General features: G+C 42.1%; 1 protein-coding gene across 2 annotated transcripts in view; it reads left to right on the forward strand.

Annotated features, from left to right (window-relative positions):
* Positions 1-19,615, forward strand: part of PTPRO (protein tyrosine phosphatase receptor type O) — a 246,991-nt gene that overhangs the window by 179,802 nt on the left and 47,574 nt on the right. For both annotated transcript variants that reach the window (XM_056134615.1, XM_056134616.1), the window contains exons 13-16: positions 7,379-7,518; positions 11,517-11,649; positions 13,978-14,098; positions 17,691-17,759. In XM_056134615.1, coding sequence (XP_055990590.1) covers positions 7,379-7,518; positions 11,517-11,649; positions 13,978-14,098; positions 17,691-17,759 — 463 coding nt within the window. The remainder of the gene's footprint in view (positions 1-7,378; positions 7,519-11,516; positions 11,650-13,977; positions 14,099-17,690; positions 17,760-19,615) is intronic.

Here is a 19,615-nt window from a genome sequence, read left to right on the forward strand (position 1 = left end):
TTTAGACATTTGGTACATTTCATGGTCCTGTAACATTAGGGCACCGGTGCTTCCACCCAGACAGATCATCATGGCTGGGTTCGGGGAGGTAGCTGTGAGGGTGATGAAAAAGAGCATATTCAATATGGATTTGCAAGGGGTTGATGAGAGAAAAGGGAACAGATGGGACATATTTCTATCCATGAAGGTAGGAAGAACTAAAGCTCTGCATTGCCCAGAGCTTAGCCTGAGCCATCAGAAGAACACAGGTGCAGTTATGAAGGTGGGGAGAAGGTGGGAGCGACAGGTTTGGAGAGAAGTTCAGGTTCAGTTGCTTCAGATTTTGAAGGTGCTGATTAAGTCTTCAAGACAGATCTGAGTGGGAAGCTAGAGTAAGGAGCTTGGGTTCTAGGGAAACTTGGGGCAGAAAATAGGAATTGGAGGGGGTCAGGAAACAGAGAAGATGAGGGTAATAATTAAAAGGAAGGAAGAAAGAAAGACAAAAGAGAGAGAGAGAAAGAAAGAAAGAAAGAAAGAAAGAAAGAAAGAAAGAAAGGGATGAAAGGAAGGAAGGAGGGAGGGAAAGAAAGAAAAAAGAAAGGAAGGAAGGAAGGAAGGAAGGAAGGAAGGAAGGAAGGAAGGAAGGAAGGAAGGAAGGAACAAAGAGAGAGAGAGAAGAATGAAAAGAAGGAAGGAAGGGGGGAGGAAGAAAGGAAAAAGGAAGGAAGAAAGGAAAGAAGGAAGAGAGAGGAAGGAAGGAGAAAGAAAGAAAGAAAGAGAAAGAAAGAAAGAAAGAAAGAAAGAAAGAAAGAAAGAAAGAAAGAAAGAAAGGGATGGAAGGAAGGAAGGAAGGAGGGAGGGAGGGAGGGAGGGAGGGAGGGAGGGAGGGAGGGAGGGAAAGAAAGAAAAAACGAAGGAAGAAAGAAAGAGAAGGATGAAAAGAAGGAAGGAGGGAGGGAAAGAAAGAAAAAGAAAGGAAGAAAGAAAGAAAGAAAGAGGAAGGAAGGAGAAAAAAGAAGGAAGGAAGGAAGGAAGGAAGGAAGGAAGGAAGGAAGGAAGGAAGGAAGGAAAGAAAGAAAGAAAGGAGGGTGGGAGGGGAGGAAGGAAGGAAGGAAGGAAGGAAGGAAGGAAGGAAGGAAGGAAGGAAGGAAGGAAGGAAGGGCAGATCAAAGCACCCCCAACTTCAACTGTAGGTGGGGAACTCAGCAGCAATTGTTTCTGAAGATGTGTGAACGTGTGAGCAGGAAGGTGAAAAGCGAGCACCAAGGTGCAAACAGTCCCGATGTGAATGGACAGCCTGAAGCTGCTAAGCGCAGAGGATGAGGAAAAAGAGTTGGCAGAGGAAGTACAGTGATGGGGGAGGGGTGATAATTCAAGGAGTTGAGGAGAGGAAAGCAGAAGACAGAGCCAGTGGCAACAACAGAACTCTTGACAACAGTTAGGATAAGGAGGAGAGAACAGGATCCGGGAGGGTCTGAGAGCTCTTCTTCCTTGGCTGGCTTCAAGTTCGTGTTTGTACCTGTAAGTGGGTAGATGAAGCACATCAACAGACAAAGCAAAGTGAATCCACAGTGTGAGGGGATTGATACTGCAGCTACAAGAGACTGAGCGCTGGGAGGGATACTTAGGAGGCCAGAGGAAGGGACACGTAGCAGCCAGAGGGAAGAGTATTCAAGGGTCAGCAGGGGCGCAGCCTTAATGTGGCTGAGCAGATTAGCAGATGAAGGGGAGATGGGGGTCCGTTGCTGAGCAGGCGAGGAGGGACCTTGCAGGTCCCGCTTCTCACAGGCACGTTGGCAGATGGCTCTGATGCCTGGGTTTCTACTGCGGGTAGACCAGCAGCCCCAGGGAAGCATCTCTCCCAGGGAGGGCCACTAAGTTTGTCACCGCCCGGTGATGTGGCTCCCAGGCCTGAAGGGACCAATGTCTCTCCTCAAGCCTCTCCCTTCCGAGTGGAGAGCCACTGCCGTATCCACACCATCCACGCACCCTCAGGCTTCTTTCAAAGCACTTTCCTCTCTGCTCTCCTGTGACTTGCAAGTTAGACACTGTTTTCCCTCCAGCCTGTTAGGAAGACTCTAGATGATTCCAAAGGATGGAGATTCTGGTGCTGATTGGAACACACAAGCCCACTCTAGAAAACCACCTCCTAGTGAAAAGAATATAAAAAGAGCAGGTTTGCCACTTCTCCTGGGCTTCCTCCTTGATAAACCCCATGCCTTGGCTTCCCTACTCTTCCTTTTTCTCAAATAAGATTTCTAGTCAGTTGGGAGGGGAAAGAAAAGGAAGAGGAGAACAAAAAGAAGATAATTTGCTGGACAAAGAAACAATTGCAGAGTCCTCCTGAGCCGAGGTTGCACGGGAGTGATAGGAAGCACCGTATTTTTCAGCAGACCTCTGACTGTCAGAAGGACCTTGAGTAGGTTTAAAGCCTAGTTCTTTCAGACACAGTTCTCTGCAGGGACACAGTTCTCTGCGGGGCAGCCTGGGATGCAGGTTCTCATGGCCTCATCTATAACAGGACAGTCTGGGCTAAAGGCCTTTATCTTCCTCCATGTTCTAGGATTTCTTTCTTACCTGAGCTTAGAGTAAAGGTAACAAGATTAATACTACAATTTAGGTCATGTGCCTTTTTTTTTCTAAGATTGTTTCAATCTGTACAATTTTACTAAACAGAGCATGGCATGGAAAGTGATAACATCACATGGAAAAGGAACCCACAAAGGAGGAACTCAGATATTTTGTCTTGAAATGAAAATATGGTAAATGAGAGCTTTCTCTAAAAAAATGGTACTTGTCTTTTGAAGTTACTTAGCTGATGAAATCATAAATATACCTAATGATTCCAGAAAAAAATACTACCATTTATTGTCAGTAAGTCATAAAAAACTTATTTAAAATATAATGGAAATAATAGGTACCTGTAATTCATGAGAAAAAGTATCTTGTTTATGAAATGAGGCCTAATTATAATTTAATAATAAATATTAAGGTTTCTTAAATATATTTTCTAATGTCATTTTGAAATTTTCCAATTAGCTAAGATAGGAAAGTTCCAGAATCACCAAGAGAATCAGTAGTGAGCTTCATATCTAACCAAGTTTTCTGTGGTTTTGTGTAAGAATTTCCCTTAATTTTATTGCCTATGATTCACTGTGAGCCACGGTGCATAATTTTCCTACCCACCTTTTTGATTTTCCTTCCAATAGTATTTTCTTTTTCAGATGTTGATTTTGGCAAAGTTGAACATAGTTGACACAGCTGATCCTGTTTATTTTTTATTTATTTTTTCTTTTTGGGTTACACCCAGCGATGCACAGGGGTTACTCCTGGTTCATGCACTCAGGAATTACTCCTGGCTGTGCTTGGGGGACCATATGGGATGCTGGAAATTGAGCCCGGGTCGGACCTCGTGCAAGGCAAACGCCCTATTCGCTGTGCTATCACTCCAGCCCCTGGTCCTGTTTAAATGACAGCTGTTTTCTTTGGGGAGGTTGAATCAAGTTATACGGCTTCTCCTGCTTACTAAAGTGCTGCCTAAATTGAGGAAAATCAAAAATGACTGATGTCAATGTTAGACACCATCCTTGTGCCTGACAAAGATACTGGCAAATTGCTCTCACTAAGGCTGACCATTGAAAATGGATTTTGACAAGTCAATCGGTGTGAATGAATTTGAATTCTTCTTATCAATACCACACATTCATGTTTTTTAAAGTAGGAAATATAAACAGGCTGGGAAATAGCTCAGGGATCCATGGTTCATGCCTTGCATGAGCTGAGCAGGGGTCCCAAGCTTGATCCCCAGCACTGGCAGGGTCAACTCTGAGTCTCCTGAGCATCATCATGATGTCCCAGGTGGGGCGTGAAACCACCAACCCCAAGCAAACGTTGACAATCTGACCAGTTTAGTCCAGTATTACTACAGGTGGCCCCTAAGCCATGTGGGAAAGCCTCCTAAAAATAAATGAAAAACAATAGCACTGTAACACTGTAACATCGTTGTTCATCGATATGCTTGAGCGGGCACCAGTAACGTCTCACAACAAATTATGAGACTTGTTGTTACTGTGATTGGCATATCAATATGTCACAGTAACTTGCCAGGCTTTGCCGTGCAGGTGAGATACTCTCAGTAGCTTGCTGGGCTCTCTGAGAGGGGCAGAGGAATCGAATCCAGATCGGCCGCATGCAAAGCAAATGCCCTACCAGCTGTGCTATCGCTCCAGCCTGAAAAGCAATAAAGAATCATAAAGGAAATAGTAGCTCCCTATTCTTCCCCGGGTTTTCTGCCAGTACTTTCTTCTGCAATCAAGTTGGTGTCTCAGCTCAAGTGAGCACTTGGAAAAAGAGAAGGAAAGGAAAAGGAGTGAACTAACTTGGTGACTACCATATCAGCAATGGTGGGAAACCTTTAGGGATTATTGATAAACCAACAATGCTGTTTCAACACATCATTTTGTAAAGCAGAGAACATCACTCCTTTATTCAGAGTCTCACATCAGATACCTCAGGCTCCAAAATTATTTTATCCAAAAGGAAATCTGACTTTATAGAATAGGTGGGAGGCCAGGAGTGGATTTTTAAAAGAGGTTTATACCAGTTAGAGAAAGAGAGATAGGGGGGAGAGAGAGACACAGAGAGAGAGTGTGTGTATGTAAAAAGCAGAAAGCCAGAACATTCTCCTAACTACACAGCCATTTTGGTTCATGCTTCTTGCTTCAGGAATCACTCCTGTCTATGTTCTGAGGACTTTATGTGGTGCCAGGGATCAAACCAGAACCAGTGTCAGCTTTAGCGCCTGTACTCTCCCTCCAACTCCACAAAGATCTTTATGTTAGTCTCTTGGTCCATTATCTGAACTCTCCTTTGCTCTTCATAACAACACCCAGTTCCTCCCTCCCTCCCTTTTTTGAACTAGGCTGTGCCTGGTACTTTGAACAGTAGTGAAGGGTTATCATGGGCTACTGTAATCAAGAACCACAGACGGAGAGTCTGAATATCAGAAGTTCATTTCCTCCCAGTCCTGGGGGTTAGAAATCCCTAAGTCAAGGTATGTCATTCTAAGGTTCCTGTGACATTTGTCTTCCAGGTCTTTCATGTATGCCTCCCCCTGAACCCTCATTGGTCTTTATTCTGTACCCTTCTAGGTGTCCATTTGTCCAAGCATCCATCTTCTTAGAGCAGATTAAGACTCAATGGTCTCATTTGCACTTCCTCCCCTCATGAAATCTTTGATTTCTATTAGAATCATATTTTGAGGTACTGGATCTAGGGCTTGAACATAGGAATTTAAAGAATACAACTCAACTCGCAATAGAGACAGAAGCCATCTAGAGATATGGTTCAATGGGTAAGGTGCTTGCATTGCATGCACCCAACCTGAGTTCTATTTCTGACACTGAATATGGTCCCCAGAGCCCAACTAGGACTGATTCCCTGACTAAAGAGGTAGGGGAAGCCCTGAGCACCACCAGGTATGACCCAAGAATCAAAATGCAAGCAAGCAAAGGCTTGGATGTTATTATTTCTGGGAGATGGAATTGTCCCAGTCAGTAGCCATAGTCAACATCTATTCTTGAGGCCAAGAATGGTAGACAGGAAGGCGCCTGGCCCCCCTGAGGTGGGTAACTCAACAGTCCTTGTCCTCTCAGTGTAGAAACAGCACATGGGGGCTCTTCGACCACCTTCAGCCAAGATTTCTAGACTTTTACATCAGGATAGATACTCGAACTCAGGATTATAGAATCAAAATCTGAGAGCCACCTGTGTATTTTAATATTTCAAGTAGCTCCATTATTAATTAATGGGGGTGGTTGGATGAATGGGGTATATGGAGTTGAATAATCCTTCTTTATGCTGATAGATTCAAAGCAATACCATTCTAACATATTTAATATTTAAAATGACTCATGAGCTAGTTTTCACTCTTTCTGCAGACTGAGTCTTGGGAAGGCTGTCTATTGTACATGCCTGTAGCCCTTCTTAAGTCGGACTTGCCATGGAGCAGGCATTCAAGGAATCCATGGGTCTAATAGCTGTACAACACAATTCTAATGTTTGAACACACCCCTTGGGTTGATATTTTCTTTGGTAATGAAAATTCACTAGAAGTCCTTCACAATTCAGTGACAGCTACACTTCCAAAATGTTGGAAAAACTTCCTTCTTTCCCTTAAAACAGCAGAGTAGAATTTCCTCCCTAGGATCCCTTGGGGAATATATTTATCATAAAGCTTCTCAATGAGCAGGAGACAAACAACATTTGTGGGTCATGTGGGTGACCAGTGCCTGGAGAAACTGGTGGGATGGTATGCTGTATTCAGACACCAATGTCAAGTATCTGATGACAGGTGGCAGTGTCACTGGCTTAAGAGGTTGGACCTGGAGGAACTCAAGGAAAAAGCAACACCTAAAGGGGCTGGGAGAGAACCTGGAATAGGGGAACAAGGCTGTAGATCACTTCCTAGAACTGGGGAACTAACGAGGGGTTGGTCTGAAGCCAGCAAAGTTGGTGTCTTAGTTACTGTAGAGGGGTATAAAGGACCTCAGATAACAGGGCTTACTTGACTAATGGATTCACTTATTGATCAAGCTAAAATATCTAAAAGAGGAAGATCAAGAAATCAATCATGGAGCATTGTATTAAATACCCAGTGTCCTGCCATCCTTCTTCTCTGGAAAAGAAAAATAAAAAATGATGTCATCTACTTTAGTTTTACTTCTCTGAATTTTGACAGAAATTTCAAAAACCATTCTTCTAAATTATTCCAAATAGCTCCAAAGAGAGGCAGTTTGTTGGCGAAGGACCAGATTGCCTCTCCTCCATCAGAAAAAAACTCACATCACTTTCATTGTTCTCAGCCTTTAAAGAAAGAATTTTTTCTTACTCAGAAAGCTCTGCATTTGGGGCCAGAGCAATAGAACAGAGGGTAGAGCATTTGTCTTTCACACAGCCAACCCAGGTTTGATCCCCAGCATCCCAGGAGTAATTCCTGAGTGCAGAGCCAGGAGTAACCCTTGATACTGGGTGTGACCCCCCAAAACAAGCAAAAAATAAATGCTCAGAAAGTTTTGCATTGCCAGGGCAATTCTAACTTCAGTGCAGAAGACATATTAGAACAAAGAAACTATTAATAGAGGATGTCTGTAATAAAGCTGAAGTAGAAAACAGAAGTATTCTGAAAAGAGAAGTGTAAAATGAAAAAAAAATCGCAAGATATTCTTTCCTCCAAATGAGAAGATTATCTTGCTGGTAGACTATATTTCTAAAGCAAGAGAAATCTTTGAGATGATCATACTGCCTCTGTTTGGATTTTTTCCCCCTATATTATCTAGCTACTAAGTGAGAGAAGAGAGAAAGTGTTCAATTAAAATGTAAGACTTGTTTCCTTGCTCAGAACCGGCTCCTCCGAAATCACTTTTCGCTGTGAACAAAACCCAGACGTCAGTGACTCTGCTGTGGGTGGGACAGGGGGTGGCTGATTTCTTCGAAGTCTTCTGCATGCAAGTTGGCTCCAACCCGGAAACAAAAATGCAGGTACTGTGCATTTTTATTTTCCTTATGGGGGGGGGGGTAATTTTGATGCAGGCTCATGATTTGAGCAAAATTGAAGCTTCTCTTTCTTTGAACTGTAGAAAATGAAGGTTGATGGGTCCTTTTGTGTTTGAGTGATGGGAACTAACCAGTGCCCCTTCTTCCCCGCCCCAACTATCTTATGAAAGTCCCTTTGTCACCCTGAAATGTCTTCGGCTCTTCCTCTTTATCTCTTGGCCCCTAATGCTTAGCTATTCCAGACCATGCTGAAAAATTAAAGGGATTTGTTTTCCTCCTGTGGTCATTAAATTCATCAAGGAAGTGGAGACAAAGCTACATAAAATAAAATGTAATAAAGATAGGCAGATGGCCAGTTATATGAAAAGCATTGTAAAGAATTAAAAGGGGTGGAAGAATCCTTTCCTTCCAGAACGTCTCATTGCAGCGGTGTGGGAATAGCTGATGCAGCACAGGGGCTGGAGAGAGCACGGAAAGAAAGGAAACTGGACCTGCGCACTGCCAGCTCAGGGCCGATCCCTGTGGATTTGGGGCACTGTATCCAGGAGTGACCCTGAGCACAGAGCTGGGAGTAGTAATTCCTGAACATTCCAGGTGTTAACCCCTCCCCCAAAAAAAGAATAAAAATAAAAGTAAAACATAGGAGCTTCAGATGCGTGCTGAAAGTAGATTATAGACCAAACATGATGACCACTTAGTGCCCGTATTGCAAACCATAACACCCAAAAGGAGAGAGAGAGTAAAAGGGAATATGCCTGCCATAGAGGCGGGGAGGGGATGGGGTATGGGTGATGGGAAGAACACTGGGAACATTGGTGGTGGAGAATGGGCACTGGTGGAGGGATGGGCACTCGACCATTGTATGCCTAAAACATAATCATGAAAGTATGTAAGTCTGTAATGGTATCTCACAGTGTTTCATTAAAAAGCAAACAAACAAACAAACATAGGAGTCTCAAGAGATTCATAGTACTGACAAAATGTAGAAGGAGGTTCTATAGCTGGATAGTAAGAAAAAATAGTTTGGTTCAGGAGAATAAAGGCTGAGAGAGGTGATCTGGATTCCCCAGGACCAGGTCAGATGAGCACTGAGTGAGAGAACGAAGACAAGCCCAGAGCTCTAGGGCTGTGGAACATAGCCAGAGGAAAACAGACCTTCCATCCAGACGCGGAGGAAGGAGGACAAGTTCGAGAGCTCAGACACACGGCCAGGATATAGACCAATCCCGCGGACATGAGCACTGGATATCTTTTATGTAATGAGGGTCCTGAGATTGGAAAGAGTATTATTGGGAAGTACAAATCTTTCCACCAGAGGCTTAAGATAATTGGATTCCTCTCTCTCACCTTTGGTTGCCTTTTCCCAATTACCACCCTTTTGACCTGCACTGCACAGCCAAATCTGTTTCCTATTCTGAGGGTCCTTTTTGAACATAATTTCTCTGCTGGGAGTGGATTTTTCTTCTCTACAACTCAGCGAAACAGTATTTCTTCCTGTAAGGTAAAAAGTGATAAGTAGCTGCTTTTCATGTCCTGAGGTAGGATAATAAAGAGATGAGAGTAAGAGATATCCTCATACCTTTCCTCTGTTTAGGCAGGAGTGTTATGGAGGTTGGTTGTTTTTTTTTTTTTTTTTTTTTTTTTTTTTGCTCTTTGGGTCACACCTAGCAATGCACAGGGTTTACACCTGACTCTGCACTCAGGAATTACTCTTGGCAGTGGTGCTCAGGGGACTATACGGGATGCTGGGAATTGAACCTGGGTTGGCTGTGTGCAAGGCAAACGCATCTATCCGCTGTGCTATCACTCCAGCCCATTGCGGAGTTTTAAGGTTATGCTGATAACCCTTTCCAGTGGTCCTGGTTGCTAATCTCACCACTGTCTCACAGAGGAGTGAAATCATGTCTTTCTTCTTCTGATTGATCTCACTTAGCATAAAATCTGCCATTTCCATCCCGGTTTTAACTGATTGTAAAATCTCATCACTTATTTTTAAAAAATTACTGAGCATTGTTTCTATATACATCATTATCTACTCACATGTCAGTGGACACCTTGGGTTTGTCCAGATCTTAGCTATTGTGAACAGTGCTGCAATGAACTTCTCAAATCAGTGCTGTCATATTTTTCATGTTGAGATGACCACATGGAAAACAATGCTTAGTGAATCTTGTTAGGAAAACTCATACCAAAACCACATTAAAAAATGTTCATCCCATGTTATTAGGGAAACTCAAACCAAAACCACAATGAGAAATCTCACTCCTGGGCCCACATCAAGAAGACCAGAAGCCACAATGCTTAGCCTGGGTGTGGCAGAAAAAGGAATTTCGTACACTGTTGGTAAGAATGGAGATTGGTGTAGTCACTTTGGAAAACAACATAGAGGTTCCTCACAAACACACACACACACACACACTCACACTCACACACACACGTGCGCACACACACACACACACACATATATATTCACCTTTTGGTACTGCAATTCCTCTCTGAAGTACTGATTCAAAGAGTAATAATGAATTCTTTCGAGAACTCAGTCACGTTGTCTTTGCTAGAACTTGAGAAGGCTGACAGTGGACGTGCTGTATTTAAAGAACTGCTACAAATAAGATAACAATCAGCAACTCCAGCACCCCCTTATAAAGGAAGACGTAAAAATGACCCACCTCACCCATGGTGAAGGAAATGCAATAAAATGATCACAAGTTACAATAGTCACTAATATGATTGTGAGAGTTGGTGATCCTGTTGTGTTAGAAGAAAGGTAGGATAACAGACATTGTCACACTTTGATAGTGCATAGAAAGCTTGGAAAATCTCCTTACAGATGATTTAAAAATTGCTTTAAAATTAAAAAGGTACAAGTTTTGGACCCAGAAATTCAGTTATATTAATATGTCTGTGGGTTTGTTTTTACATATACATACACACAGATTTTATATATTAATGTGTGTATGGCTGCACATACAATAAGTGAGTGTACATATACAAATTTTCTTATATTTGTGAAAGTTGTTCACTGTAGTAGATTTTGTACTAGCTGAAAATCGGAGGCCAATAAGACCTATTCACAAATAGGTCCTTTCAATGGACACAGAGCTCTTAAAAAGAATTAAAAAAATTACATCAACATGGGGCTAGAGCAACAGTACAGTGGGTAAGGTGTTTGCAATAGTACAGTGGGTAAGGTGTTTGCCTTGTATGCAGCCGACATGACCGACCCGGATTTGATTCCTCCGCCCCTCTCGAAAAGCCTGGCAAGCTACTGAGAGTATCTCGCCCACACGGCAAAGCCTAGCAAGCTCCCTGTGACATATTCAATATGCCAAAAAACAGTAACAACAAGTCTCACAATTTGTTATGAGACGTTACTGGTGCCCGCTCAAGCAAATCGAGGAACAACAATGGGAGGACAGTGCTACAGTGCTACATGAGAGAAGGGCCAGAATGTACTCATAACTCAGTGAATAGATAAGCAAAATAGAGTGTAAACTGGTTTTGGATTATTAGATCCACCATCTCTCTTAGGGGGCTGGAGCGATAGCACAGCGGGTAGGGCGTTTGCCTTACAAGCGGCCAACATGGCCAACCCGAGTTCGATTCCTCCGCCCCCCTCGGAGAGCCCGGCAAGCTACCGAGAGTATTCGATATGCCAGACACAGTAACAACAAAGTCTCCAATGGAGCCGTTACTGGGCCCGCTCGAGCAAATCGACGATCAACGGGAGGACCTTTACCTTTACCTTTACATCTCTCTTAGATTATTAAACTATTGAAGCATCTGCCTTTAAACATCCATGACCTATAAACTGGCCAGAGTGGCCACTAGGAAGGAAGGATGGAAGGAAGCTCACTTTGCACTCTTCTTTCTCATCATTTAACTCAGTGGCTCTCTCCATATGTGACTTGCTCAACTCTGAAAACAGAAGAGCATGGCGATGTCCACACTATCTTATTCGTCATCTTTTCTGTCCCCAGGAACCTGTTTCTGTGTCTTCTCACGTTGTGACCATTTCCAGCCTCCTGCCCGCCACCACGTACAACTGCAGCATTACCAGTATCAGCCACGGCAGCCCCAGTGTCCCCACATTCATAGCTGTCTCCACAATGGGTAAGCCCCTCTGTGACCCGGTGTTTTGGGGAGGGATAAAGTCCCCAATTTTTCTTACATTTCCTTTTGAAGACCATGAAATTTATCCTTTTGATAAAGACACTGAGGTCCCACTGCAAAATTTCCAACTTTCTCATGAAGGGACCTCTAGTTTTAATCCCAAACTACAAGGACTAACTCTCTGACTTAGGACAAATGTTTACTCTCCCTGAATCTCTATTTTCTCACCTGTCAAACAGGGATAAGGATACATATTTTTCCATGTTATGTTGAAGTTTAGGGCTGGAACAATAACATAGCGAGTAGAGTGTTTGCCTTGCATACAGCCAACATGGCCGACCCAAGTTCAATTCCTCTGCCCCTCTTGGAGAGCCTGGCAAGCTACCGAGAGTATCTCGCCCGAACGGCAAAGCCTGGCAAGCTACCCATGTCATATTCGATATGCCAAAAGCAGTAACAAGTCTCACAATGTTACTGGGCCCGCTTGAGCAAATTGATAAACAATGGGAGGACAGTGACAGTGACAGTGTTGAAGTTTAGAAATAAAGGGCTCAAAACTCCAACCTCTGCTATCTGCTCGCTAGTTGTTGCCATGACCTTATCTTCCATCTTGCCCTCTTTTTTTCTAGTGGCCACTGTACACTCGTGACCTTGGTTCTTCTCTTTGAATCCTGGCCCTGGACTGATACTAGTAATATTCAGTTAATGGGATCAAAGCGGGAAAGCTTCCAACCAAACAGAAAAGAAATCAAGAAATTAAATATAATCTCTCTCTCTCTCTCTCTCTCTCTCTCTCTCTCTCTCTCTCTCTCTCTCTCTCTCTCTCTCACACACACACACACACACACACACATTTACACACACCACTACCACCACCACCATTTGTCAGTCTGAAGCCAGCCATACTAAAATTTTTCTCAGATCTTACTAGGTTCATCTGCATTTCTGTAACATTACTGTATTTTTAACTGCTGGGTTCAGGGATAACTAGTGAGTAGATTTCTTCCTTCCTTCCCTCTCTCATTCTGTTTTCGTTTTTTTTTTTTTTCAGAAAAGGACACACTTTAAAAGCAAATTACTACTCTCTCATTTTATATCTGTAACTCTTTTTTTTTTTCTTTTTGGGTCACACCCGGCAATGCACAGGGGTTATTCCTGGCTCATGCACTTAGGAAGTACTCCTGGCGGTGCTCAGGGGACCATATGGGATGCTGGGAATTGAACCCGGGTCAGCCGCGTGCAAGGCAAATGCCCTATCTGCTTTGCTATCACTTCAGCCCCTGTTACCCTTTCAAAACTATCTTTTTAATGATAATTATTCCTTATCATCTGTGCTGCAGCCCAGTGAGACAGGCGGTATTATTAGAATTATTTGCAATTGAAGAAAATTAAATAGAGTGAGACAGACACAAAACTGCCCCACATGGTTGTATGGAAACTAACTAGAGCTCTTCCAATAGTGACTCTAATGTTCCTTCTTTTCAAGCACTCATCAGCCCATGAACTGGTGACAAACTGATCCATATACCCAAAAACTGGCCGGTTTCTGCTTTTATGATCAATGCAGAGAATGGTGTCATTTCCCCCCTTACTCCCTGGCTCACATTGTTTAATATAAAGCACTTGACATAGATCTTTGACTGCCTCTTATTCTACTTGTCCATGTGCCACAGGAACTCGACGATGGGTAATTCCATAGTAGTTCAATCCTTGTATAAAGTCTCTGAGAGAAACACAACACTGTTCTTAAGGGCCCTGTCACCTTATGAATAGGTTTAATCTTTTGAGTTGTACAGATGGAGAACCTCTCAACATATGGTCACAGATTATCAGAATGCCTGCTTCTAGCGATGTGTTAAGTGGGGCAGCAGATGGGAGCTTGCTAATGCCTTTTTCATATACATTATTAGTTGTTTGTGAAACTGACAATTGCTTTCTGACTTTAAAGTCAGAGTCATAAACTCTTTATGTTTCTGAAAATGGTAAGTGATGATAGTGCACGGAAGTGCTTTCCAGAGACTGGTTTCGAATGTGTTAAAACTCTGTAACAGGACATTATTCACCATTTACTTTCTTTCTACCATCATCCCAAATGTAGGTCTTTGAGATGAACTCAATTCTCCCCAGCCTCTGGGCCCCATTTTTCCATCTGCTTTATTAGGTCATAGTTGACCAGGAAGAGGTCCTTGTCAGCTTGGAGATGCACTAATGCTGGTGTGAGGATCCTCCAGAGTCGATCACTCTCCAAATCAGACGGAGAACAATGAATCGTTCTATTTGTTTCCTGTGATGGGAGCTGTACTGAAGACATGTGCCTTGTCTCTTTAGTTCCAGAGATGAATCCCAATGTAGTGGTCATCTCCGTCCTGGCCATCCTTAGCACGTTGCTGATTGGATTGTTGCTAGTTACTCTGATCATTCTCAGGAAGAAGCATCTGCAGATGGCTAGGTGAGTTACGTCACCCTCAACCTTTGCATTCGAGGTATTTATCGAACCTGGATGGCTTTTCTAGGGCTAAATTGGATAATGCAGTTTGATTTCAGTTCCCTTTGTCTATATCTGTGTGTTTTCTACATGGACTTTTGGTTTTAATTAGGCTTTTGGGCCATGCCTGGTAATGTTCAGGGGTTACTCATTGGATTTTTGTTTAGGAATTATCCTTGTGAACTCAGGGGACCAACAGAGTGCTGGGGATCAGACCTGCCACAAGGAAAGGAAAATATGTCTTCTTTCCCTCCTGGCTGCAATAAATTTTGGGTTCACAATCCGCAAAGCACTAGAATTTAACAACCAGTGACATTACTTTGTCATTTGTGGAAATATTTACTGTCTTTTTTGTTTTGTTTTGTTTTGGAACCACACCTGGCAGTGCTCAGGACTCACTTCTGGGTCGATACTCAAGGATCGCTCCTTGTGGGCTCAGGGGACCATATGTGGCTCAGGGGATCAAACACAGATTGGGCCGGATGCAAGGCAATTGCCCAACCCACTGTACTATCTCTCCAGCCCCCTATGTAGAATTTTAAATGTAACGTTAGAAATTCATTTGCATTGAAATGATAATGCCTTGTTTAATTACACAAAGTAATAGGAGTACTATCAATCTTGTCATTTTAAGTAGCCCTTACACAGGGCTTTGTTCCTTATATGCAGATACTTTCAAACATATTTTAGAATAAAAGAAAGATCTATCCCTGTTTAAGATGATTAATGCAAAAAAATGAATATAGATGAAGTCTACTGGAAAGAACATAGGGAAAAAATACCTCCTTGAGTTAGTTATGTTAAAACTGATTTTTCCAGAAAACTCTTGTAAAGTTTATGATCAGGTCCATTAGACGTTCCTATTGGTTGTTTTCCTGTTACTCTGAGTTACAGATGGTTTTGCTTATCTTGCAGCTAGGAAAGCTTTTGATTTATGATTTTGGTGAGTCCTTATTTCTTTGCCCACCCATGCACTTGTTATGCAAGCTCGTCTCAAGTACACTCTGCTTGTCTTCACAGTCTCAGAGCAATCCATCAATTCCCCTATAAAAACGGATGTATCATTTGGGTTTGGGAAATTTGGGTTTAAACTTGGCTGTACATTAGGGTTTGAGGAATTTGGTTCAAACTCTTTTCTGCCCAGTGTTAGCTTTCCTCTTATTCAGAGTTTTGATTCACTATTACAAATACACGTATCTATCCAATGTTAATTTATTGGTGCCTCATTTGGCTCAAAGAAAAAACAGATATCTAAGCTGTCCAATAACTTAGAATCTAGCAGGAAATACAAAAAAAAATACCTAAAACTGTAAACTTACCTGTACTATAAAGATTCAAAATGAGAAATCATGAAAGTAGAAAAAAGAAATTAAAATGATTCTTTAGAGGAAAACCAAGCTTCTTTAATGTTGCTTGGCATTTGGTTAAATCTTGGGAAGACTCAGGGAGATGAGTCTGGCACTCGCTTGAGTGTAGAGCACTTCAATGACGCTCCTTGAGGTGAAATCCTCACACAACCTTTTTTTTTTTTGGGGGGGGGGGTCACACCCGGCGATGCTCAGTGGTTACTCCTGGCTCTGCACTCAGAATTACTTCTGGCGGTGCTTGAGGGACCATATGGGATGCTGGGAATCAAACCCGGATCGGCTTTGTGTAAAGCAAACGCCCTACACTCTGTACTATCACTCCAGCCCCATCACATAACCTTTGTATAGATCTCTGAACATCATTCTTACGTGTAAGAAACATTAACGAGGGGGCTGGAGAGAAAGCACAGTGGTTAGGGCGTTTGCCTTGCACACGGCCGACCTGGTTCGATTCCCAGCATCCCATATGAACCCCATATGAGCACCGCCAGGAGTAGTTTCTGAGTGCAGAGCCATGAGTGACCCCTGTGCATCACCGGTGTGACCCAAAAAGAAAACAAAAATTAACAAGCTCCTAAAGCTGGAGAAATAATGTAGGATTTAGGCACTTGTCTTACATACAGCTGACCCCAGTCAAGTATAGAAAACTTGCTGTACTTTCTATTAACAAATCTTATAAGTACTGATGATATTGTGACTTACTGCCTAATAATTGAAGAGCCTGCTAAATTTCAGTTAATGTGAAAATAAAAATGTTCTTCTCCCCAAGTACCTTTACAGAACTCTAAACCCTGTCCTTAAACCCCAGATCAAGACCGCTTGACTGAGAGGTTAAAATGAATTCTTTTGTGTTGAAAATTGACACAGGAAAATTAATTAACAATGTATCATTTGCAATAGAATACAACAGCAGAAAGAAGAAAACTATTCTTAGGGTATGAATAAGAACAGGCAAAAAAAGTGAAGGGATTATAATTAGCAGTGTGCTAATCACATCAAATTGCTGCTTTAATTCTGAATAGCCCCCGATTTCAGATAAAGGGAAGAATTAGAGACCTGAGCTGTGACTGTCCAGACCAGGCCAAAGATGGAGCAGGTGCACGAATGCCTTTGACTTTGGCCTTAAGTTATGTTGAACAAAACCTCAATTGTATGTTATTTGTTTTTGTTTGGGGGGGGGGCACACCTCGCACTGTTCAGCGGTTACTCCTGACTCTGCACTCAGGAATTACTCTGGGAAGTGCTCAGGGTACTATCTGGGATGCCAGGGATTGAACCCAAATTGGTTTTGTGCAAAGGAAACACTCTACCTACTGTATTCAACTGTACTCTAGTCCACAACTGTATTTTTTTAATAGAGACCACAAGCTTCAGTACTCAGGGGATCCAGAAGCCTTTCCTGGCAATGCTCAGTGTGGTGGTGACATTTTAGTTCCAGAACTGAGGGCTCGGTTTATCACCAGGGCTTATATCACATTGCAAGGGAGTCAACTCAGGGCCTTACATGTCTCTGTCACATGTAAGTGTGTCTTACATGTAAGTGTGTCTTACATGTAAGGAGGTGTCTCCTCACCTCGTCAATAGCATTTTTGCTGACACATTCTTAAGCGACCTTAATAGCCTGGCACAGCAAAAGTCTGTCCACTTGAAAACCTATCACTTTTTTTAAGCTTAGCAACTCAAGTGATTCATGAGCATCCCAAGAGGGAAATAACTGGTGGGTGGGATGGAGGGAAACAGTCTAGCTTGAAATAGCAATTAAGCCCTGCAAAGTTATAGACTGAAAATGGAAACCCTTCATTTTTTAGAAGGATATCTAGACCTTACTTTTGAAGACCTTATAAATATATGTGTGTGTGTGTGTGTGTGTGTGTATGTATATTCTATCCCAGAGAGTTTAAATATTTGCACCAGGATCACGAATGTCTTTTGGAAAGAGTGTGAAGCAAATTCTTTGCGTCTGAAATGTAACTTGGGTGTATGTGATCTTGTGAAAATGTTTTATCTTTCTTTTTTTTTCCCTTTGTGTATGAAAGAGCACCATGTGAAACTTATATTAGCATTTTATTTATTATTTATTTTTACACAATGCTATGCTGTGCTGAGAAGCCAGTGAAACCTCTCTTTTAGATCGAGGGAAGAGAGTGTCATATTATGTGGTGACTTTGATTTTGTGATTCTTTCCACAGGGAGTGTGGCGCTGGGACCTTTGTCAACTTTGCATCCTTGGAGAGGGACGGCAAGCTTCCATACAACTGGTGAGTGTGGGTTCAGAACTAGCCTCTCAGAAGTGAAGCTGTGTGCACTCCCCCTAACGTGATTTTCCTACCTTCTGAGTCCAGATGCCTTTGTGTGGTTCATAATTTCTTTGGCCTGTGGACTTTGAAAAGTTAGAGCTTCAGAGTATGTTACATAACCTTAGTCAAGTAGAGAAAATGCCAGTTCTTAGGATTTCTAAAGTTAAACCAAGGATTACAACATTCAAACTAATAGCCTGTAACTCTACCAAGAGAAGGATTTAAATGCAGGTGCCACCCACGGTGCATGGAAGCTGGGAGCCCGCCGACAACCCAGGAGAGCTGCAGGGTCACTCAAACCCACATTGTCAGTGCAACGTGGGTTTCTCCCACTTGGGCCCACGGCTCTCACATTGACTGACAAATAAAAATTTCCAAATCAGAAAGTCCTCTGACAAAACTTGGTTCCACCTTTTTTCATGCTTGAGCATTCGATGTGGGTGAAAGGAGGTATTCTCAGAATTGAAAAAGTGACATTAATTAAATTGGTTGACTTTCTGCCTAACAGTGAGACATGGGAGGTAATGATCCTGTGTACACACTGAGCCCCACCAGCTTGTAATGCTTTCATAGGAAGATGGCACTACTTAATATTTAAATACTGATATTAATTAATATTAATTATTTGTCAATTAATAATTAATATTAATTAACTAGTGTCTCATAATAATTCCTGAAAAGTATTTATATCTTCTACTTTCCTAGTCCCTCACTGATCAGTTTTAAATAAATAATAATAATAAAAAAGACAGATGACATGGGCAATCTTCCTCCACAGAATCCTTTGTGGGCGAAGGGTTTATTTCAAATAAAATCTACTTCCTGGAGTTGACATCTGTGCTCTCTTCAGTTAAAAATATAATTGAGATAGGGTTTTTTTTTAAACCAGGGGCCATGTTTTGCTATTTTTTCCCATTTTAATCTAAACGGAACTTGCTATTGAAATATGCTTCATCCAACTATGAAGAAAGAGTGACCTATATACCCACCAGGGTGAAAAACTAGAAAACATTTCTAAATTTGTCCAACCAGTTTACACAGTCTCCATGATAAGAGACTCTTGAATGTTTGTCACAGATCAGGCCCCTTTTTTAGGAAAGTCAGGCAGAGTGATGAGGGACCCCTCTGGGAACTGACTCTTTCTGACGAACGTCTGCAGAAAGCCTTCTCCTGAGCAATGGCACAGCCAGTCCCAGTCCCTAAATAATGGGGGACATAGTCTGAGAGAACTGAAGCAAAAGAGAGTTCACTTCAGGACCTTTGTTTGAAACCAAAAATATTCTCAAGGATTTATTCGTGAGGCTATCGTTAACAGTATTATATCTTGGCATCTCAATGAAAGTGGGAACCTAAGAAAATTCTCCAGCAGCACTTGGCTAAGACAGTATTGCCAGCATGCAGGGTATAAAACCTTTCTGCACATGTTGCGCCCATGGAGATTTGTAACAAAGGGACAGGGGACACCATTCTCCCCCTGACTCTAGAATAGCTAGAGAAGTCGCCGGGGGATATTTAAAAATCTGTATTAATAGCTATTCTCTTTTACAAGTGATTTGATTTTCTGAAATTGCATTCTCATCTGGCAATTGTAGCCAAATTCTGAGTTAGAATTAAAATGAAATGAAATCACTTTGCTCCCATTTAACTGAGGTTTAGCAAGATTCTATTCTGGAGAGCGGAAGGGTTACTTAGTTTGAATGAGTGATTCTGGAGGTCACGCTAAATCTCTCTTTCAAAGATTATTTTTTAGACATCATGTATTAGTTTAAATTAGAATATAAAAATTCACAGCTAGTAACGCTACATTATAAGAATGT

This window comes from Sorex fumeus, unplaced genomic scaffold, assembly GCF_029834395.1.
Source record: "Sorex fumeus unplaced genomic scaffold, SorFum_2.1 ptg000100l, whole genome shotgun sequence".
In the NCBI taxonomy this organism is placed as follows: domain Eukaryota; kingdom Metazoa; phylum Chordata; class Mammalia; order Eulipotyphla; family Soricidae; genus Sorex; species Sorex fumeus.